The sequence below is a fragment of the Diospyros lotus genome, chromosome 3 (genome assembly GCF_014633365.1).
Source record: "Diospyros lotus cultivar Yz01 chromosome 3, ASM1463336v1, whole genome shotgun sequence".
Classification (NCBI taxonomy): Eukaryota; Viridiplantae; Streptophyta; class Magnoliopsida; order Ericales; family Ebenaceae; genus Diospyros; species Diospyros lotus.
Window position 1 is genome coordinate 35,100,284 of NC_068340.1, and position 24,181 is coordinate 35,124,464.

The 24,181-nt window shown below is 37.8% G+C and overlaps 1 protein-coding gene across 2 annotated transcripts in view; it reads right to left on the bottom strand.

Annotated features, from left to right (window-relative positions):
- LOC127798519 (sister chromatid cohesion 1 protein 4) overlaps window positions 1-24,181 on the bottom strand; it is a 52,061-nt gene that overhangs the window by 17,579 nt on the left and 10,301 nt on the right. Inside the window, exons 5-11 of one of the 2 annotated variants that reach the window (XM_052332137.1) lie at window positions 21,612-21,673; window positions 7,829-7,940; window positions 6,613-7,645; window positions 6,078-6,521; window positions 3,974-4,118; window positions 3,387-3,523; window positions 1,627-2,753 (exon numbers count right to left, since the gene is read on the bottom strand). In XM_052332137.1, coding sequence (XP_052188097.1) covers window positions 1,627-2,753; window positions 3,387-3,523; window positions 3,974-4,118; window positions 6,078-6,521; window positions 6,613-7,645; window positions 7,829-7,940; window positions 21,612-21,673 — 3,060 coding nt within the window. Of the gene's footprint in view, window positions 1-1,626; window positions 2,766-3,386; window positions 3,524-3,973; window positions 4,119-6,077; window positions 6,522-6,612; window positions 7,646-7,828; window positions 7,941-21,611; window positions 21,674-24,181 lie in introns of both variants that reach the window. The other variant, XM_052332136.1, reaches the window with a different exon arrangement.

Here is a 24,181-nt window from a genome sequence, read left to right on the forward strand (position 1 = left end):
AATCCCACATCAATGGTCTAATGGGAAGGTTTAGGGTATATTTCTTGGTCTCACGAACGCATAAGTCACCTCCAGCTAACACTTTTGGGTGAGAACCCGCAGTGTTACAAATGATACAAGAGTCAACCCAAGACCACTACTACATGGGTGCAGATCAAGAAAGCATTCTGACACTGACTTCAATTGAGATATGAGATTTTTGGCCCAGTAAGGACACCCAAGTATTAAAGGAGGAGAGTTTGTCATAACCCAATCCTACTAGGGAGGCTTTGGGTATATTCGGAGTCTTTAAAAGTGCACTTAAGTGAGCTTAAGTGCAAAATGCAGTTCTAGTGCTTTTTCTCGTCAAATCCAAGCACAAATGAGAAAGTGCAGCTTAAAGCACTAAAAGCATGCAGTTTGTTGGTAAGCACGCACAAAGAGACTATTTCCTAATTGAACTTGTGACCTCCATATCACAATGGAGCAACCTTACAGTTGCGCCAATGCTCACCTTCTCAGAAAGCCGAAGTGAACATACATATTTTCCAAAGTCAATCCCAGGAAGTGCAAAAGCTTACATACCTAAGGTTATAGTACTTAATCTGCTGAAAGCTCTTAAAAATCATACCAAAATGGGCAACATATCAGCAGTGTCCAATATGTATGGTAGTTAACCAAGTCAAAATACATGCAAGGAACATATAGTATGTCTAATGGTTATAACTTGTTAATGAAGAATCTACTTGAATGTTGATGTTACAAATTTTTCCCTTTTTTTATTTGCAATGTTTGTTTCTTTTTCTTTAACTATCTTTTGACTTTGGTTGTTATTTAATTTCTTTCATTTATGTCTTTTAAAGTTGTACTGAATGATGATTTCTTTGAATTGTGAATTTGTGTATTTTTAATGAATAAGTTATACATAAATGAACTGAACAAGAACAACAATAATCACAAGCCTTAACCCCACTAGGTCAGGACACAAATGGCCTAGAAAATTAAAGAAATGAAAAAAAAGCAGTTTAATGGGCATATGATTATAAAATAATATTATTTTTGCATGGTGAATGACATTTATGTTATTTATTGAATGATATATTCCACAACGAATAATTATATTTCAATACTTGTAACAATTTCTGGATTCTATTTTGTTAAATGTAACTACTAAAAATAATTATTATACATTAATTTCGGTGTTGATGTCCTCATTTTTTGTTTGATCACCATATCCAGTTTTGGTATCCAGTGTGTGCATTTTGTTCCCATATTCACGACCTTTTGAATAATATTAATTACTTGATCAATGTTCAAGATATCCTCTTTCCACAGGGCCTGTGCGGGTCATGTCAAGATAAGCTTAGGTACCACATCTAATAAACAAATTTGTAGAGAAATTTAGTTTACTAACCAGATATCATATATTCAACCCGTAAAAGAACAGCACCCAACATAAATATACTGAAGTAAACGTGACATGGCCTACAACTAACTTGAACCAGGGAAAAAAAAAAGAAAGAAAATTGCTTATAAAGTCAGACGTTAGAAACCAAGATAGAAAGGATAAAAGGTGCATATTACAAGGCCAAACTGAGAACTACACCAGAAAAGCTGAATAGCTGAAATATCAAGTGTACAACTTACGCCATGATCTTCAATGGCAGCTTGGTCAAAAGTAGCAATTTCTTCTGTTGTCATGAACTGTGGATCATCTTCCAGACAGCCAGCATAGCTGCCATCATCTAAGGATGCATTTCTGACATCTACATCGAGTTCCAGAGGGTATGAAGAACCTAGTTTAGGTTCTTCAATAGAAACATACAAGGTTGTGTCTTTCCCAGTGTAGCCCAATTCTGCAGCAAGAACCTCATCCACCATACCAGCCCCTCCTTCATTTTCCCTGATTTCCTCCATGGCTTGGTCAGGAGTTATAAGAACCTGGTTGTTGGATCCATCTATCTCAGAAGAAATTGGAATGGAATGATTTGTATCCTCAGAATGAGCATAGCAACTAGCCTGAACAACCACTTCAGTTTCAACTGAAAATGCACCTTCAGTTTGTTGCAACAAAGACTCATCCTTAGAATTCAATTCCACTCCTCCTACAGTAGTAGTACAGCCATCATTTTCTCCTGCTTTGTTAGGATCAGAAATCTCCAACTCCACAGGCTGAAGGGTTAATCTCTTATCAGGTGATGCATATGGTGCACCTATTTCCCCAGAAGCATCACCACCACTCTTTTCATCCAAAACAACTGACAGGACTGTGGAGCTAGATTGCATGTTATTGTTATCAACTAAAACAGGTTCAGTGGAGATGGCTGGTTCTACCACAACACTAATGGCAGGACATACTGTATCAACACCTGAACCACTTGCACCATCTATTTCAGATTCATCTATCTCCCCAGAATGTTCATGCCGTGAAACCTGAGGTTCCAGTGCATCACTAACGGAATCAATCTGTACTTCAGACTCGTTACCCCTGGACTGCAAGTCATGGCCTGTACTATGCGCATTCTCGGCGGTATCCACTACCAAATCACTTCTGACTACAACAGAATCACTGATGTCTTCCATTCCAGTTCCTTTATGGACATTTGGCTCCATGGACAACACCATATTATTTGATGCTCCCAAAAGATCAAATTTATCCTTCTGTGAAACCAGGTTCAGGTCTGCTGCATCTTCCTGAAAAGTATTGTGTGTGTCATGCTGTGATACCTTGATTTCACTCAGATCATGTGTTTCACTGTGCAACAAAGCCAATCCTGTCGAAAAACCTGGAGAAGTATAGTAAACTCAACTCATAAACATCCAAGAGGGTGCATAAAACATTTCCAGAAGCAGTTGCACATATTTAATCAGTAGCAAATAACAATATAAGACAGAATAAACAATCCAGAGGGTAAAAGAATGAAGTCCCTAAGACTAAATGCCTAAAAGTGAGAAAGACAGCAATGAAAATGGGCTAAGATCAGCCACCTTTGTAATGGTGCTAGCTTAATGTGGGACATGAGTAAGATGGAGGACTAAAAAAGGTGATATAATAACCAGGAATCACAATGAAAATATAGTATCCCTGTGCATCAGAATGAAGAAGTTGTGAAATACTAACGAGGAACTACAGTTGAAGTCTGATATGGCCACACATTCAGAGAAAACACGTATAATATGCAAAGAGAAGAGATCCTAGTAGAAGAAATCAGCTTCGGTTAGGATCTTCTACAGGCAAGAAATACGCTGGCCATATAGCCAGATTTCCCAAAATAAAGCTTCAAAATAGATCCCCGTGCAGGGATCAAGGAGTAATATCATTAAAATAGAAATACTTCATTAAAGAGGAAGAAAAATCATTAAGTCCGTCCCACAGAAAAGGAGAATCTTCTGCACCATGAGCTGACCTGTAAATATGGGTTCACTGAAAATTTCATCTTCCAAAAACTCTTTCCGCATCATCCAAATTTCAGTGCGAGTGCAGGGAGCTTTCTTTCGTACACGCCTTATGTCCTCAGTATTAGTCAGCTGTTGGCGTATTACACTTGGAAGAGAAGAAGCAACATTGTAAGTATAATACATCATTTAGCTACCATGTGATAAACAGAGAATGACAGCGTAAACACTCAAGCATGATAAACAGTAATAGACAGACTAAAGAAACATCGTTCATGCTCCTTGGCCTACTCCATATATAATTTGCATAATATATAGCAAAAACATGGATAAGTAACTTATTGAAATATGCTTACATCAGGACCATTAACCAATGAGCTTAATCAGAACCATAATCCATTTTGAGAGTAAGGATGAATATGACAGCCAAGCATTAATGAGTTTCTCCAGGTAACAAACAGGCGGCAAGTAAGGCCATTTTGCAAAGCATGTAAAAAGTCCCCCTATTCCCCCTTGACTAGAAAAAGAAACCACTAACTTGTATTCAAGCAAACATAAAAATGGAGGGCTAAGATTAAAGAAAGACAAAATAACATACTCGCCATGCAACACCATGGTATCGTCCATAAGAACCTTCCTTTTAGAAGCAGAAGTCCGGGTTGTAGACCGAGGGCGTCTCACTTGCATTATCTGTGATGGAGGTTGAGGTGTGGGCTTCATTTTCAAAACTGAAGATCTTCCAACTGTGGCAATAACAGATTTAGCTTCAAGGGAAGTAAATAATGATAAAAGTGCAACAGACATACCAAGTAAATTCTACAAATTAAACTTCTAGGAAACACAAATGTGTCTCCAAGCATGTTGCAGATATTGACACACTGACTCCAAAACTCATCCAACACATCCAACTTCAAGAGCTCATGGGTATTGGGACAAGCTTGCGGGAATCAGTTAGGCGAACAACATATCAATACTTAAACCCACTAGGTGGACTCAGCACCATAGATTCTACCTACCCAGTCATCTCTAACTGTAGCCGACAGCCGTATCTTCAATAAGGCCATTATAATACATATCATGTCTAAGAGGTTCCCACCCAGTTTTTGTACATACTCCTAAAGGCTTCTGTACAAGAATAAGACATTTATTTCCACTTGAATTTCTTGTCAAAAATGAATTATTTATTTGTCACCATGTCCCCACCATATCAGCTTCCTAATGGTTTCAAAATTCGCCACAGAAGCATGTACTTGAGTCATTTCATTCCATGTCCAGCATCCATGCCAATCCGTCTTTGAAAAGGTTAAAGAACATATATAATCTATATACAAAACATGGAACCAAATTTCATTTTAATTTCTCTCATAGCCTAAGGACAGTAATGATAAAAATGTTAAAGAAACATAAGAGAAACAACAACAACAACAAACCTGGAACTATATGGGAAATGTTTCCAAACAAAAATCAACCCATAAAAAATGTTAAAGAAATCTCAATGATTAAATAATTGTGTATGTTTAACAAATATACATCCTTTTACATAAAAGCATAATTTACCTATCCAAAAGCAAATTCAATTCATACCACAAATTGATATCAAAAAAATCAATCTTATCAAAGACAAGTGTATATGAGTCTAAATGGGTATGTTCTAACAAAATAAAATTTTGTAAACCATTGGAGGTGATAATGCTTATGATATTGATAGTAACAAAAGGTGAAGTTATTCCTAGGTGTTTGGATTCTCTTTGCAAATATGTTAAGAGAGTATATATTTATAACAAGAACAAGGTTTACAAAGTTTAATAAGTGTTAAGACACTCAAATGAGATATTAACAAGTGACTAGATTCAAGTAATAGCAGGAATGAAGGCACAAAATGTAACAGTTATTAACAACTAAAAAAGCCGATACTTTAATAAGTGACTTCAAATATGTCTACTCCTGCATTGCCTGGTATGTAGACCATTCTGGTATCATCAGGAATGGAGGCAGAAAACATGGTACATTAAGGGTAGACTTGCACATAAACTATTATAATGAGCTACTTTCTTTTCAGCTATTAGACATCCAGTCAAATAATAATCGAGTCTATTGTTTCTTCAGATTAATCCTACAATACATTTCCAGAAACATGACTGTCAATGTATTTCCCTTCTTCAGAAAACATTAAGAAGAATAAACATGAAAAAAATAAAAATAAAGATCCTAAGATAGTTAAATTCACTATTTTGGCACACAAATATACATCAAATCTAAACAGAAGCGCCAATTTATAATTTGCTAAGGTATTAGCATGTTTTTGTGACATAGGTCCATCCTATTTGGTTGTTTTTCACTCTAAAATAAATTTACGATTCATTTGTTCCTAACATTTTTCTTTTAGTAAGTCAATAAAAAGAAAAAAATACAAATAATTTTCCTAGAAATTCCTAAAAAGTTTTGAAAAAATTAATGGTTTTGGATGTCTTGATAAGGTTTATCATGTTCAGATAGAAACAATGGAATTTTAGTATTCCATTGCTTTATTTTACTAGTCTCCAACAAAACAAAATCATTTCAATTCTCCTCGGAGACATTTCTAACTGCTTCTATCAAGAAGAAATTATCTTCACTCCTTGATGTGAAGCAACATAGTTCACTTCTCCAGTTATTCTTGAAGACAATTTGAAATGCATGAATCCATGAAAAAGGTTAGATACCTAAAATTGAAGACAACAAATCATCATCATCAGGTACAGATTCCTTGCTTCTTTTAGAAGAGACCACATCCATAGATTCAAGGGAATATAGACTCTGCACAGTCAGAGTACTCTCCGTGTAACTACGCTTCTTTCCAGATATGTGATTCAACCCTGCATCACCTACATCACGAGTCATTAGGTGTGATTTTTCTGGAGTGGACTCCACCAGCACATTATCTCGTAGATAATTAAGTCTTTCTGGTGCAGATAGCAACTTTTCTGGTGCAGGAAAATCAACATTCGCAGAGCCATCAACCTTTTCCAATTCAGGATCTTGCAAAGTCACATTTTCCACTGGATCATTTGATTTGCTGAAGTCTTCCTGAATAAGCTCTGGTAAAGCAGTTTCTGCTGTGGGGTTTTCCTCCAACACAGGTTTCACAGAATCAGTTGCAAGACACCCTGTGCCATGAAAACGACAACACCTTAAATCTCCAATTAAAGTATAATTACATCATGTTCAATAATTATTTCATGAGCTTGTAAAGCATACCTTGAACATCAGTGGGAGCTCCAGGAGCAAGAGTTGCCTCCTTTTCAGACGACTCCACAGAGCACAACCCGTTAACTCCAGATGGCAAGTGAGCAGCAACTGACTCTTCATGTCCAAGATTAGACATACTTGATTGATTTAGATGATTGCAGGGCTGAAGGACATGCATGTTCTCAGCTTCCAGTTTCTCATGGAAAATGGGATTCCCTTCAGAATCCTTTTGATCCTGATCAGCCTGAGTTTCAGGGTTCTCAAGGTCCTGTCTATTCGATACCACTGAATTGCAAAGCGGATACGTGTTCAATGTGTTCTCTGCATTCTCCCCATTATCTGCAAAACTGCCTGATACAGTTTGGCAAGTGCTGGATAGGCCAGACTTCTCATGCATAGTGTCAGTACAAGCAAAGGAATTACCAAAAGCATCCTCCAAACTGCATGCTTCCCTAGAAAAACCAGGATGTGATGAAGTTTCAACCAACCTCGCTCCTTCAGATTCTATACTGCCTGCATGGGCCCCATCCAAACAGTGAATACCATGGTCATCACTGCAGACAAGCCCATTCTCCAACTTCTCAGAGCTGTTTGCAGCATCAAACGAAGTTAAATTCCTATCAGAAAATTGAGCTGGAGAACTGTCATTATCTGGTTTAGCTGAAACAGGATTTCCTGCAGTAGACGGAGAGTCTCCTGGTGACTTTAGTTGGTTAATCATCTGGTCACCCAAAATAGTTGCATGATTTACATCATTAGGCAAAGATTTGTTCCCACAATTATGATCTGAGCTGCTAGTAATATTTTCCAAGTTCTCTTTAGCTGCAAATTTGGTAATATTAAGATTTTGTGATTCCTCATGATCATCACATGACAAGTCCTCCTGAATACTGGACAAATTTGGCTCTTCTCCTAATTCCAGTTGATCGTCACACACTGAAGCCTCTTGAGTTTTGGACAAGTTTGGCTCTTCCAACAATCCTGGGGTGCATGGGGCCTGAGCATACTCTACGGCATCAATCTTCTCAGTATGACCTTCAAGCTGCTCATAAAGAAAAAGAACAAATTGTGTTAGTAACTTACAACACCATAACCATACCATCAGTCATCTCCATCTAAAAGAGGATAGAGTAAACTGAGTATCATATAGAAACAGACCAACTGAAAGATATCAAAATTGAATAAGTAAATCTGGACGTCCCATTATTTAGGATTGAAACTTAACCTGATTTTCTCCACAAGTAGGCACCATCATCTCTGAGTTTCTGCTAATTCCTTCATGATTTTCATCCTGCTCAAGTGGAATCATTGATTGAACTGATGCATGAGGATCAACACTGGAATCAGAAAAGACCAATGAAGTAAGATTTCCCACGTTTTGGGATGTTACATATGTCATACAACAGGGTAAACTCCGATCATGAGGAGTTGGTATGCTTAAAGAAAATAAATATGTAAATCCAAAAGTAAACAAATGAAAAGAAGCGATAAAAAATGCTATAATATTTTTTGATAAGTGAGAAATGATTAGTGACCAAGAATTAATGTAGCTGACACCATATAGTGGGATTAAGACTTGATATATCATTGTTATTGCATTTTCTAATTAGTAAGATATCTATTAGTAACTACATAGGAAATACTACTAGTTTGCATAAATAAAAATAACAGAGTACCCATGAACCCAACAGAATAATTACATGATAAACTGAATGAAAACTGAACTTCAGAAAAGAATGGTCAGCCCACGCAAGAACCAACTATATAAAAAAGTAATTATATGGCTCTTAAGCTTCAAGTTAGTATTTTCAACTCCATCAAATACCCCACTATTGCATTCCCACAAAATTACATGTTACATGCAGAAAAACAAACTTTTCCATGTACCAATTTTAGGGCCCACCAAACAATGATTAGATCATGAGCAGGAAAGCATCCAATAATTAAAGAATCATCAAGCACCAACATAAAAATTTCTCTATCAGGCAGTCTATCAGGAAATCATTAATAGAGTCGTCATCAAGTTTGAATAAGCTACACCAGTGATGTGAATTTAGGTTTAGCTAATCAAATTATCAGAGCTGAGAACCTTTCCATGTACTGCCACTAAAACAAAAAATATGGCTAAAATCTTATTCTTAAATAAATTTGGTACTTATGTACTGTAAAACAGTATCTATAGACAGACATACAACTTTTTTATGTATAGGAAAAAAAAAATATTTTACCTTTTTTATTAAGCTCTAACTCCAACTAGTCATGTAGAACCTAATATTGCATACTATCTCATCCAAAGCCATACGCCAAAGGAGATAAGTACACTGCTTTCCAAGGCAAATATAAATTTGTTTGATCGATCAAACTAATCAACGCACCTCCACTCTTCCTAGACCAGCCATAGCACCATCCCATGACAAATATGAACAATAGGAAAAGGCAAAATTAAACAAGTGAGAAAGTCATCCACCTCTCGATCACTCAAATTGTCATCTAAAATCAAATGTTCTGAAGACCTTGTGAACCAACCAATTGTAATGAAATGACAAACTGAAGCCCTCCTATCCCTTGCCATCCTAGCAATAGCCCAACAATGCGCCCCTTACATCCACAACAATGATGACCCTAACCCTAGATACAAATAAAAACTCCAATAATCACCTCAAAATGATGATATCCCCTGCATGAATGCCTTTCCATAACTCTACAATATATGAAACAGAAATAAATTGTATCGTCCAATCATATCATTAACTCCCATACTGGCACGTGCAATCAAGCCTCCAACCATTTTAACAAGAGTCCCGCTAGAGACACTTCCAAAGGAGCATGAGCAGAAAAACTCAAGCTTTCCAAAATGACCTTGTGTTAGCAGGTATGTAAACTGAAGCTCAATTCACTAAAGCATGAAGTCATTTCTAGAGCCCTTCCAAGGAAAACTTTTAAGGTTCTCAAGCCTCTTAATCACAAAAGCAGGAATAACAAAAACAGGCACGAAAAATATAGTAAGACTCAGTAACTTACTCTTATTAGAGTCCTACCCCTTTGACAAATACAGCCTCTTCCATCCAGTCAACCTCCATCTAAAATTGATCTATAACAGAATCCCAATCCCCAAGCATGTAAAACTTTGAGGGTAAGATCTTAAAGAAATTAACAGTGGGCAGATTCCATTTGACAACTCAAAAAAGGAAGCTATCCTCCCAATAAAAATATTGGGCACATCACAAATATGCATTGACAAAGACATCTAAAGTCGATTTTAAGTTCAGGAAGAATCCTCATCCAATACAAAAGTTCAGGAAGAATCAGAAATCACAAAAAAAAAATACACCTAAAATAACCAAGCTCTAGGGCATAAGATCCAGAAAAAATTATACTCATCAAATCAGCATACAGTAGATCAGGAACAAAGAATACCATCCATCATCTGAACCCCAAATCCTAACAAAAAGCTCCCCAAATAATGCCATCCATCTCCAAATTTGAGTCTCCATCCCCAAGATGAAAGAAGGGCGAGAAAGAATCCACTCATTACAAAACTCTTTATACGTCACAAAAAACCAGTAGGAACTCCAGTCAACAAGTCTAGAAGCCTGAAGTAAAAAAAAAAAAAAAAACAGTAGTAAAAGGCTGTTTGGTATGGTTGTGTTGCGGCTGTTGTGCTGTGCTTTATTTTTCCAGGCTGTGAAAGCAATGTAACAGAGTATGGTGTTGTGCTTATTAATATTAAAAGCAAGTAATAAGTTGTCACGAAAGGAACCAGACACAACAGCCATTTTTCATTTTTTACTTTACTTTTACTGCTGTAATTACTGACATAGAAGTTAGTTTCAGTCATGCGAAAGGGGTTAAGGGTGTAGGCAGGTTTGTTATAACCATGAAGGGTGTGGGGCCCACCCTGGCAGGAGAATCCTCTCCTCCAAACGCCTTGTATAAATTCTCCAAATCCTCGTGGATGAATTTCTTATCGAGAATATTACAGAATTCTGATTATCCCCCTCTCTCTCTCTTATCTCTCTCTGTTTTCTGCTCTCTGTTCTTGTGAGAACCTCTCTAATTCTCATCGAATTAGAAAGAGGAGAATTGTCAGACAAATCTGGTATCAGAGCAACGATTCTCGGCCAGTGCTCTGTTGGATAGGCGAGATGGCAGAAGAAATTCACATGAAGAACCTCGAGTCGAAGCTGCAACAAATCAACTTGACTATGACGGATTTCCAAAACCGAGTAGACCAGCTAGAGTTCGAGGCTACCCAAAATCACGAGGCGATTGTAGCAATGGATCGCAAGTTGGAGAGTTCCATGGAGGGATTGGAACGGAGGTTGGAAGGCTTAACCACGAGGGTGCAAGAGGAACTGGGAGCTCAAATGCATTAATTCATGGTGATGTTCACTCGCCAGGACTCGATAAGAGTATCTCTTGACTTCCCTCCTAGGGAAATGACTGAACCAATTTTACAAGGGAATAGGAAGAACTAGGGAAATGGGACCTCTGAGATTGAGGTAGACTCGGAGGAGGAGTTAGAAAGAATGATGAGTAGGGACAGGGATGACCAACCTAATCTCCATCATTCGGGGTTTCCCATCCCCTGGATGGAGATCCCAGTCTTTGAAGGAGACCCGATGGTTGTTGAGGAAGTGTGAAAGGTTATTCAATTGGTACAATGTACCAAGGACGCAAAGGGTGAGCTTAGCGACTGCATACTTCAATGAAGTAGTGGATGCCTGGTTTCAAGGGTGTTTGAGGGTGAGAGGGGAGTATACTTGGGAACAATTCTCTGAAAAACTTTGTGAGAGTTTTGAGGAGAAAAGTATGGTAGATATTATTGAGGAATTCAACAAACCGGAAGTGAGGGAGCACCTACCTATGAAGGTTTTAAGAGTTGAGGTCCCATATGATCAACCACAACCCTCAACTCTCGAAAGTTTATTTCGCATCAAGCTTCATGAGTGGCCTTAGAGAGTACCTTAGGCCAATGGTTAAGATGATGAGGCTCCCGACGATAGAACAGGCATCTAAGAGTGCCCAATTGCAAGAGATGCTAGAGGAGGCCCTAATGAAAAAGCAAAGGCAGCACCCAAAGGGGGTGGTTACAGGGACATCCAACGTAGGAGGAAAAGGCTATAACTGAGATATGGTGAAGGGGAGTAATGGGGTGAAAAATGTGGTCGGGTTCAGTCCCATATGGAGAGCAATTAAGGGAGCAAAGGAGACTAGCTAGCCTCTGCTTTTGATGTGGGGATAAATACCATCCCGGACATCAATGCAAGAGGCAAATTCAATTGCTGGAAGGAGATAATGAGGATGAACAAGAGGAGGCAGAGGAAGAGGACTATGAGGAAGTTGGGGCGGAGGACAATGGTGAGATATCAATTCATGCTTCGAAGGGAGTAGCCAACAATAAAATCATTAAGGTGAAAGGACAAGTTAAAGGCTGCAACCTAATGATCCTAATCGATAGTGGGAGTACCCACAGCTTTCTTGATGAAAGCACAACCAAAAGGCTGAAGTGTCAACTCATAGGGACACCACCCTTGAGTGTGATAGTAGCCAATGGCAATCGATTGTTGAGCAAATCAGCCTGCGATGGCTTTTGTTGGGAAATGCAGGGGGAAAGATAGATTTGAAGCAGATTTGAGACTATTGTAGTTGAGGGGTTGTGATGTGGTTCCTGGAGTTGATTGGATGAAGGGGGTAAACCTCAATAGCTTTGATTTTAACCGAATGGAGGTGTCCTTTGAGAAAGAAAGGAGGAAGATGACTTTATCAGGGGGAAAAGAAGCTGGAACCTGCAAGATGATTTCTAGGAAAAGGGTATAGAGGATAATCAAGGGGAAGTGGAATAAGTGGGCACACCTCTTCTCAATTGTGGCCGTGGAGGAGGGACATGCCGATTAGAGAGTGCAAGGGGAGATCTACCTAACAATCACCACACCCCAGGGAATGTCGAATCAGATACACCATTTAGATCTCATTAATAAATTGTTGGAAGAGTATGAGGACATTTTCAGTGAACCCAAATCCCTTCCCCCTACTAGAATGTTTAACCACTCTATTAACCTAAAACCAAATGCAGAGCCTGTTAATATTAGATCTTATCATTATCCTCCAATTCAAAAGAATGAGATTGAGAAAATGGTCAGAGACATGCTCCAACAATCCATCATTAGACCTAGCCAAAGCCCTTTCGCTTCTCCAATCCTATTAGTCCAAGAAAAAAGATGGATTATAGCGATTTTGTGTGGATTATCACCATCTTAATGCCCAGAGCATCAAGGATAAATTTCCTATACCCTTGGTGGAAGATCTTTTGGATGAGCTTCACCATGCCTAATTCTTTTCTAAGCTTGACATACACTCGGGTTACCACCAAATTAGGATGAAACCCAAGAATATATACAAAACCACTTTTAGGACTCACCAATGGCACTTTGAATTCTTGGTGATGTCATTTCGGCTAACCAATGCCCCTTCCACTTTTCAATCCCTCATGAACAAAATTTTTGAACCCCATCTTCAAAAATTTATACTTGTATTCTTTAATGACATCCTCATCTACAGACCTACTTTTGACCAACACCTAACTCACCTCAGAATCACAAGTGTGCATTTGGTCAAATCTAACCAGCTTTTTATTAAGAAATATAACCAGATCTAACCAGGTTTTTATTAAGAAATTTAAGTGTGCATTTGGTAAAGGGCAGGTGGAATATTTGGGGCACATCATATAAAAGAATGGGGTTAGTACATGTCCAAGAAAAGTAAAGGCCATGGTGTCTTGGCCAAGGCCTACTTCAGTGAGGGCAGCCCTAAGAGGATTTTTAGGACTAACTGGGTACTACCACCAATTTGTAAGGGACTATGGGGTCATTAGCAAACCCTTGACTAATTTGTTGAAGAAAAGGGGTTTCAATTGGGGACGAGAAGCAAAAGAGGCCTTTGAGAAGTTGAAGGGGGCTATGAATAGGGTACTAGTAATAGGGTGCCTAATTTTAATAAGCCCCCTGTTCTAGAGACAGACGCATGTGGGATAAGAGTTGGGGCAATATTGGTGCAGGAAGGAAGACACCTGGCATTCCTAAGCCAAGTCTTGAGGCCTAAACATTTGGGGCTCAGCATATATGAGAAGGAATTCATAGTTGTATTGATTATTGTTGACAAGTGGAGGCATTACTTGGAAGGCGGCAAATTTATAATTAAAACAGACCAAGAAAGTTTGAAGTTTTTGTTGCAACAAAAACTACAAATACAGCTGCAAAGGAAGGGAATGGTCAAACTGATGGGTTTGGATTATATGATACAGTACAGAAAAGGGAAGGAAAATATAGTAGTTGATGCCCTTTATAGGCGCCATGAAGAAGGGAGTTCAACAACTATGTCCTTGGTGGTTCCTGAGTGGTACCGAGATGTGGTAGAGACATCTATGAGGGGGATGAGAAGGTAAAGGAATTATTGGAAAGACTGGCTGTGGGAACCAATGAGGCTAATGGATATACTTTGGTGGATGGTATGTTGAGGTACCAGGCTAAAATGGTGATTGGGAATAATGCAAAACAAAAGAAGAAGATAATGCAAGCTCTACACAAATCTCCCCCCGGGGGGGGGATTCAACAGTCCAGAACACTTATCTGCGGGTTAGGTAGCTATTTTATTGACTGAGGATGAAGACAGAAGTTAAGGGGTTTGTGCTGGCTTGTGACACATACAAGAGGTGTAAGTCAGAAACAGTAGCTTATCCGAGGCTACTGCAGCCCCTGCCTATTCCAAACCAATCATGGTCAAGTGTATCTATGTATTTTGTGGAGGGGTTGCCCAAGTCAGAAGGTAAGATAGTATATTGGTGGCGGTAGACTGGCTAACCAAGTTTGCCCATTTCATAAGGTTGACTCATCCCTACACAGCTCAGGAGGTGGTTAGGGCTTTCTTGGATCGAGTGGTAAAACTACATGGGACTCCTAAGTCCATCATTTCAAACCGAGATAGGATCTTTACCAGTTTGATGTGGCAAGAGCTTATGAGGGCCTTGGGAACAAAATTGAGTATGTCTACAACTTATCACCCCCAATTTGAAGGGCAGACCGAAGAGGTGAACCAAAGCCTAGAAACTTACTTAAGGTGCACTTGCCTCTTACAAACGAAGGAGTGGCACAGGTGGTTGTCTTTGGCCCAATGGTGGTATAACACTAACCACCATTCCTCACTCAAAATGTCCGCATTTGAAACCTTATTTGGGTACAAGCCACCTGTCTTACCTGCAGTGGGGGGAGGATCTAATGTGGCAACAGTGGAAGATTATCTATAGCAAAGGAGGAGGGTGACACAACAACTAAGGCAGGAGTTGGCTTCAACCCAAAATCAAATGAAATAGTTTGTCAACCGGAGAATGAGTGAGAGAGAGTTTGCAGTAGGGGAGGAGGTGTATTTCAGGCTGAGGTATCCTCATCTAAGGTCCATCACTCAAGGGAGGGTGACCAAGCTCAATCCCAAGTACTATGGACCACTTCCCATAGAGGCTAAGGTAGGGAAGGTAGCATACCGTTTGCAGCTACCAGCAAGGTCGCAAATTCACCTTGTGTTTTATGTATTCCTCCTAAAGAGGTCAGTAGGCACACAACCAGTGAGTTCTGCATTGCCCATTCTTCCTAAAGAGGTTAACAAAATGGTGGAACCAGAGGCTATATTGGAGAGAAGGGTGGTGTACAAGCATGGGGCTCCTCTTGTTTAGCTCTTGGTCAAATGTCAGGGCAGCTCAGCTGATAGCAGTACTTGTAAGTATCTTCCTGATCTTCTCAAGCAATTTCCAAGGACTGTCAACCTCTTTAGCATTTCTTGAGGACAATAAATTGGTGAGGGGGGAAATGTCACGAAAGGAACCAAACAGGCTTGTTAAAAAGCTGTTGTGCTTTAAAAGCACAACAATACCAAACAGGCTTGGCATACAAGTCCTCCATTTGTGCCTAAAACCTATCCTCTACCTGATAAATCCAATTATATTATCATAGGCTTTTCCAACATTCAACTAACAAATCAAACCATCTTGCCAACTCCAAATTTTGGAATCTATATGATGAAGATCATATAGACAAATATTTCGGGAAACAATATTTTAGGCATAGAATCCTAGAATCCTAATTAGATTAGGATTACCTTTATTAGCTTAAAAACAAGGAATCCTAATTAGAAAGGAATTATTGTTAGAATAGGTTTATATCTATTAATTGTTTATACATAATCCTTTAATGAAGTATTTCAGGACAGATTTTGATTAATAATATTGAATATTGATATTAGTTTTGAGTAATTGGGATGTCAGCTCCCAAGGATCTGACCAATAATTCATTCGACCAGTGAATTGTTCAAAGGGGAGAGGAAGGAAGATAGAGGGAGAAAGAGAGAATAGAAAGGGAGAGAGAGAGAATGTTCAGAATTCTGTTAGAATAATTTCATATCCATCCGTGGCAAGGATCAGCTGTTTATATAGCTAGATTCCTTGTCCTTGAGCGGTAACCGCTTACAGGGGAATGTACAACCTGCCTAAGCAGCAACAAACTTTGTACCCCCCTTATAGCATATTCTACTGCCTATTCTGCTAATTGCTATTCCTCCCTTCCTATTACATTTAATTGCTATATCTCCCCCTCCTTGCTACGTGGATCATGACATGAGATTACGCTTATTTCTTTTGGTTTGAGTTCTGCATTACTATAACTCTAAAATCTTGTTAGAAAAACTAGAAACAAGCAAATTATTCACAATCTGCCTACCCCACACCTCACAAAAGCAATTTATGGCTCAGATACCACTGTTAGGAAAACTTTCAGAGAAGTGTCAAGCCAACAGCTTAAGAAAGTCTAATAGACACTTTCTGAAATGCCAAGTTGTCCAAAGTTGTGAATGTCTTCTGCTCCTTAAGAAGCATGATGCAGATATGACATGGATAGAGGCTAAGACAATTTGCAAAGAAAAAATAAGGTTAAGGAAACATATAATAATTGTCATGAGTATAAAAACTAAATATTGTAAAAATATCAAAAATGTACCACTAACCTAAATGGAGATGCCATTTATAGTAATATATTAAAAAAATAAAAATAACACTAATCCAATTTAAAGATACCATTAAATACATAATAATGAAAATATAAACATCATTTAACATAAAAAAGAAAAATTAACTACTTTTGCCAGAGTTACAATTAGACCTAATCTTGTGTTTTATTATTCTTTACTCAAAATTTTATTCTATTTGTAGATTTTAAAAAGAGAAAAGTTTTGACGACCATATTAAAAACGACCCAAGGTATGTCCTTCACAGGCTCAACCCGTGGACACATGCATCCACCACATGAATTATAAGTGCCCAAAAGTAAAAGTAACAATAAAAAATCTGGACACAATGTTTGGCCTGTAAGACACTAATCTCAACTTGTCATAAAAGTATATGTCCTAACCAAAAACACATGTAGGCATTGCTACAGCAGGAAATGAAGTGCTCATACTTCCTAGCTCCCCTGTTCTTGGAGAGCAAACCACAAACCAGGCATTCAGAATTCTTCTGAAACTTTTCATCTCCAAAAAGGAATTAAACCCCACCCGATAATATCATTCCTTAGCACCTCCCAACAATGTTTTAAAAAAAAATGTATTCCACCCTCGCATAATATCTTTGTCGATTTTAGTGCTAAATGGTGTTCAAATCAAAGCAACAACCCAAAGAGGGCAAAATCCAATATATCAGTCGTAGGGTTTGACCAACCAAAAAATCAAAGTACAATTCCTTACAAAAACTTCCCATTCTATCTCAAATTAATTAACAAGACTTTACGAGGAATATATGGAGAAGCATCAACGAGAATGTCCAATTATCATCTCTACAATGTAATTTATCATAAGCTTCCCTGTTTCAGTACATTAATTCACATAGCCTATTGGAGTTGAATGATGCACCCTTGGTAAAGCCTATATATTACCCAAGAAAATAAATGAAAAATATAAAGAAAATGAGTACTCTTGTCACATTTCAATGTCTGTAACATCAATATGTAATATATTCTAGAAGGCAACGCAACTATGTAGTGGTTGTGAACATAGTTATTAAAGGCGTGCCTAGGCGCAAGGCGCCAGTTTGGCGCCTCGCCTGGGCTGAGGCGAGGCGGTTTCAGCAAGGCACTCGCCTTGCAAGGTGAGGCGCTGAGGCGCCTAGGCCCGCCTCATGAAACCCGTGGCCTGCATCCTCTCTTCCTTTCCTCTCCAGCCTCCCCTCTTCTCAGTTCCAGCATGCATACATCACAACTTATCCACATTTTCTTTTATTTATATTTTACCTTCCATTTACTTTAATACATAAATGTAAATAAGAAAGTACCCCCCATTTGGATTCAATAAAAATATCTAAAAAATCAAAATCCATAATAATAGAAAAATAGAATTTTGGTTTTAGTACAAACTCAGGATTTAACGATTTTACCACCCCCAAAATACATACCTACTATTTCTTGAAAAATTCATTAAAAATCATTTTAACAACAATAAATATTAGCTATCAAAATACCGGGAGATAATTTTTCAAAATGAAAACATTTTCTTATATGTCTCCTTATAATGCACTAATCTTCCAGACTTAGAAAAAATGCGCTAATCTTCCAGACCTAGAAAAATAGCATTTTTCAAAATGAAAACATTTTCTTGATTGTGGACTTGTAGTGTTTATTGATTGTGGAGAATACTAAAGCTATTCCAAAATGTCCTCCATCAATAAAACAAGAGATTGGAGAATACATGCAAAAGAAGAAAAATAACAGGGATGAGCAAATTGCATGATGAATGCATCAACTTTGATGTTGTTAGTTTAGAATTTGAAGATAATGAAACATTAATGATATGCATGACTTATTATTGATAATTTGATAGTTTTTTATGATTTTACAAGATTTTGAGTTTTTTTTCTAAAAGGTGCGCCTCGCCTCATGCGCCTCACGCCTCAGGCTCCAGGACCTTTTGCGCCTCGCGCCTTTCAGAACTATGGTTGTGAATGGAGATCTGCCACACATATAGAGTTTTCTTCTTTCTTCTCTTGAATAGTATATTTCAATTTGGGATGTATTGCTAAACACATGAGTAGGAGGCAACTGTATGTAATATATCATACCAAACAAGTAAGTAGAGGTTGTGACTTGAGATCTGGCGTATATATATAAGGCATTTTCTTTCTCCTTCTCTTTAATGATGTATTTCAAATTGGTTTGACACAGGGCTAAATATATGAGTCTAGATTCATTGGTACGATATATTTGGCTAGATGACGGACCCAGATTAAAATTTTGTGGTAAGATTTAAGCAATCAAACATATGATTAGCGTTATATATAGCCATGAAAAGTTTTTAAATGCAAATCCATTGACTCATTGATGCCCGAAAAGATGGAATATAGAACTATTGGTCCATAAATAATCACAAATGTGAGCCATCATTATCTAAATAAAAACTAAAATCCCGAGGTAAGTTCAAGTGTTCAATTAATATCCAATGTTCATCTAGAAGGATATAAAAGAAATTCAAAGCTATATGCTAAACATATTAAGCAAAATAATAATAATAATAATTTCAAATTCATTGGTCTTTGCATCTTAAGTAGATAAAGATAGCATTGACCACCATTGCTTTCTATAAACAACTCTTTAATAAGCCATCTATAATGAAATTAATGGGCATCAAATAATCATACTTCAAGTATTCTATAAATTTATTTGGATAACCAGAAAAGATGTAGTGAAAAAAGTTAAGATATATGTTATATGCATAACAGAAAAATCATTTCAAATCGATCGACCATTTAGTGTAGGAGTAACATCAACTAGCAACTTACTCCAAGAACAAATCTTAAAATGCAAGTCATGCCAGATGAATTTTAAGGGATTAATGAAGTTGGTTCAAATCCATTAACTCTTGGCACCCAAAGTGGGAGGAGGATAAAATCAGCCAGCATCCATCAAAAGATTCCAATGTTAGTCATCAACAATCTCAAGTTTCAATGACTTTTAAACAAGCAATAAGATCCTATTTCTATCTCTATGTAGATACATACACAATTTTGAATTGATTGAAGTGAACACATTAAAGGAAGCACAATAAGAATATAGCCATTCGCAAGTAATTCATCAAAAAGTTCTTTCTTATCCTTTTGTGCATGCATGCATCAGCACAGGCTCTACATGACTTCCAAAATTTAAACTTCATTATACTGATTTTCATTGTCTTGAATTCTTACTTAATTCTGAGGAAAATGAATTTAGATTTCCAAGTCATCTTTACCTGTTCTTGCTAACCCTTTAGGCATAAGCATAGAACTATTTTATAACCAAATCCATTATTGGCTACATTATTTTCTAAATTCACTTCTTAAAATTGACAATGGTTTTCCAAATGAATGTTCTAAATTCAGTACAACAAAGTTCACAATGTTGTCTTCCTTTCATATTTGTATTTATGAATAAAGCATAACAACATTCAAACAAAATACATCCAAAGAAAATTAAAAATAAACCTCATGCATCAGATGCACCAAAAAATTGCAGAGAATACAACCCCCACCCCAGGCAAGCACCAAATGCATTCCATCACCAAAACAATTTAGGACAAAGAAGCCGCGATCAATCAACTAAAAGCAGTTCAAAGTTTGAATCCCATAATTCTCTACCTCAAGGATCTAAGTTTATGTTTCTTTCCTACCTAAATATTTTTGTCTCCCAGAAGCCTCATATGAAATGATAAATAAAGGGCATCCTCAATGCATGAGGCATCCCACTTTGCAAGGGTCAAACAGGGTCATTTTTTATTCGCATCCTTACCCTTTGCAAAGAAGTTGTTTCCACAACTCAAACCTAATACCTTCCAATCATAGAAGAGCAACCTTATCATTGCTACCAAGGTCAGCCCTCATATGAAATGCTAAATGAAAACCAAGCAAAACGCTACCACTTATTTTCAAAAATAATAAGTTGTTTCAATCCTTAAGTAGAACATCAAAAGAAAAATATTTCTATTTACTTTTTTATACTAGAAAAATTCAATAAATTTATCTGAGTCAAGATAAAGCAGAAAAAGATAATGTTTAAAGTCACTTGTCATGTGGCTTTCGTATTCTAGATACCTTGACCCTTGTTTCAACAAGTACAATAAATTCCTTTTCTGTTATTCTTGAACCTAGCATTTTTTACGAACTCTTTCCCCAACAAAGTACGTTTGAGTATCTAATGTTTATTGAACTCTAATAATGCTTAGTCTTAGTCTTATATGCAATGAACAACTTGACCATTGTTCATGTATTGCAATACTAAGATCTATATGATCCTGTTGGAAGCTTATGCACATACCCATGGAGGACTTTTGTACCGCACAAGATTCATTTGTTTCGTATCAAATCAATTATTCATGTTCTGCAGGCATTTAATTTACTTTCAAATTAGTTATTTATATCCTTGTGCAAAAAGAATTCCAGAGATCAAGCAAATTTAATTATTTAGTCATTTCTATAAGCATTACATAGGTGTTAGCCATTTGTTTTCAAGCATTTTTCATGCGCTACAAATTTTTTTTATTTATGTTAAACTTATGAAATGGTTCAGAAGCATTTTCATTTTCAGGCTAACCTGAACAGGCCATCAAAATACAGTTCGATCCTTGGTCTCCCTAAACTTAAAATTCTATGGAGGATTGCCAACTGACCTTAAACTGAAGTGGAAAGAGCTAAAGAAAAATCCATTTAACATCCAAAAAAACGGTGTGTGTGTGTGTGTGTGTGGATGGGTGGGTTGGGGAGGGGGGAATCCAGCAGTTCAAAAAGACAGACATTTTTAATACAAAAAGCGTAACACACAGCAAGCAGATTGTAGTCTCAGGAATGGAAAGAGCATAGGGGGAATCCAGCAGTTCAAAAAGACCACATTTTTAATACAAAAAGCGTAACACACAGCAAGCAGATTGTAGTCTCATGAATGGAAAGAGCATACTCTGAAGCCATCATCATATCTCCAGCAGGCCCACTAGCAGTAACCTTGCTCAAAAATAAGTCCTGTTTAACAAATTTCCAATAAGGTTATCCTAACAAGACAACTCAAGTTGTGCAAAATATGTGAAATAACATCTCATACAATGCAAGAAGAGGCCAAAGAGGGAAAACAGAGTTCTCTCTCACGAGAAGGCAGAACATTAGATCATAGTTGCAATGATGTAAATTGTACATAATAATATTTTGATGCATGATCATGTCACAAACCGAATTACAGAGGCTAAATGCCACACAAGCACAATGAGGCTACAATTGGGCGTGCTACATGGCATCCAAGTTCTTACTTCTCTAGAATTCCCTAGGATGTACTAGAATACTCTTGTAATACAAAATGGCATGTGAAATGGAAAGTCAAGGGATACGGAAAGCCAAAAGTCTAGAATATGGAGGGGCACATTTTATAGGCAGTTTGATCAATTCACTTTTGGTTCAAATATTATAAAAAAAAACTGAGCGGTTCAATTTGGTTCAGTTTGGTTTGGGGTTTTTTTCAAAAGCCAAACCATGCACACCCCTAACATTCTGAACTTCAGACTTGAAGATTCTAAAGAATTTCCCCATATCACGAGCTCAGCATTCACACCTCCTTTTGTCTCATTCACCAAGTCAAGATCATCTGCAAATAGTATTCATCAAGGCACATCTGTTTAATTATGTTTAGCTAGTCCATCCATTATTAGGACAATGAACTTAAACCCATTGTAATTGGAAAAGTCTTAATATCTCCTCCACATTTTCTAACACATGTTTCTTGTCCATGATACATGTCTTTGATAACTCATACATAAGCAATTTAGACTGATTTCATCTCTAAACCCTCCATAAGACTTCTCTAGGAACTTTGTCGTAAGCTTTTTTTTCTAAATCTATAAATACCATACGTAAATCCTTTTGTTTTTCTCTATATATTTCCATTAGTTGCCTCAACAAATATACAAATGCCATTGTTGACCTACCAAACATGAAACCAAATACATTTTCAGAAACCTTGGCTATTCTTCTTAATCCTTACTCGATCACTCTTCCAAAGTTCCACAATGTGGCTCATTAGCTTGATTTCTATCAAGCCCTTGAGTTAGGGTTGGCAATTCGGTAATTCCGATTGTAGAACGAGAGAGAGAATGAGAAAGAGAATAGAGAGAACAGAAAGATCAAGAGGAAGGAGTTTATTCATTCAATCAATCCGTGAACTCCTAAGGGCCGTAGGTCTCCTTATTGATAAGACCTCTAGCCATACAACAGTTCCTTAACCTCCTAACTGTCTCCTCCTGCTGTTACAACGGTTTTTCCTGCCTTCTAACCTCCTGACTCCTCCAACAATCTATAAGAGGTAGAAGGTACAAGATAACCCCCAGGGTCATAACAATCCCCACCCCTTGAAAGAATTCTTATCCTCAAGAATTTAGAGAAGTCCCATAGCCTGCGGAAACTACTTCAAAAGATTTGGAAGGTATTCCCAAGTGGTGTGGTTCGGATGAAGATGAGACCACTAGACCAATACTTGAGTTATAGGTAATTTCCCTTCGTACGGCACTCTTTTCTGCAAAATAGCATGGGGTTTAATTACCTCTCTTGCCTCTTCCGCATTTGGTGGTACGTTTGTTCGAGTAGGATCAATTGGTGTTGTAGCTTTCTTCAATAGCGAAACATGGAACACGGGATGGCTTGTCACTCCTTCCAGTAACTACAATCTATATGCTACTGGACCTACCTTGGCCACAATAGGATAAGGTTCAAAATATTTGGGACTCAACTTAGAAAGGGGTAATGAAGTATAGGGTTGTTGCAAGAACCTCCTAACCTTGAGATAGACCATGTCACCTATCTTAAAGGTCCTATCACTCCTCCTCGTTTGCTTCATCTGATTACGGGCATTGGCCAATTCTCTCTCTAATACTATTAACAATTGTTGCCTCTGTTGGAAATAATGCTCCACTTACACCATAATAGAGGAAGACTCTGAAATGGCAGGCAGCAAAGTGGGTTTTAAACCCAAACATGGCTTCGAAAGGACTCCTCCAAATAACACTATGGTAGCTAGTATTGTACCACCACTATGCTAGTGGTAGCCACCGATTCCTGCTTTTAGGGTTAGTGAAGCACATACACCTCAAGTATGCCTCTAAACACTAATTGACCATTTTTGTTTAGCCATCCATTTGAGGGTGATGCAGTGGACAGACTTAGGCCTACTCCCAACTTCCTGAACAATTCCTGCCAAAACGAACTTGTGAATACCTTGTCTCTATCCGAGACAATAGTTTTAAGAACCCCATGTATGCTAGCCACCCTATTCAAGAATGTCCTTGCCACCTCCCGGGCAGTGAATGGATGAGAGAGACTAATGAAATGGCCAAATTTTGTCAAACGGTCTACCACCACCATAATAACATCCTTGCCTTCCGACCGGGGCAAACCCTCCACAAAGTCCATAGAAAGCCCCTCCCATGCTTGTTGGGGTACTGCCAAAGGCTGGAACAATCCCGAGTAAGCCACATGTTCATGCTTACA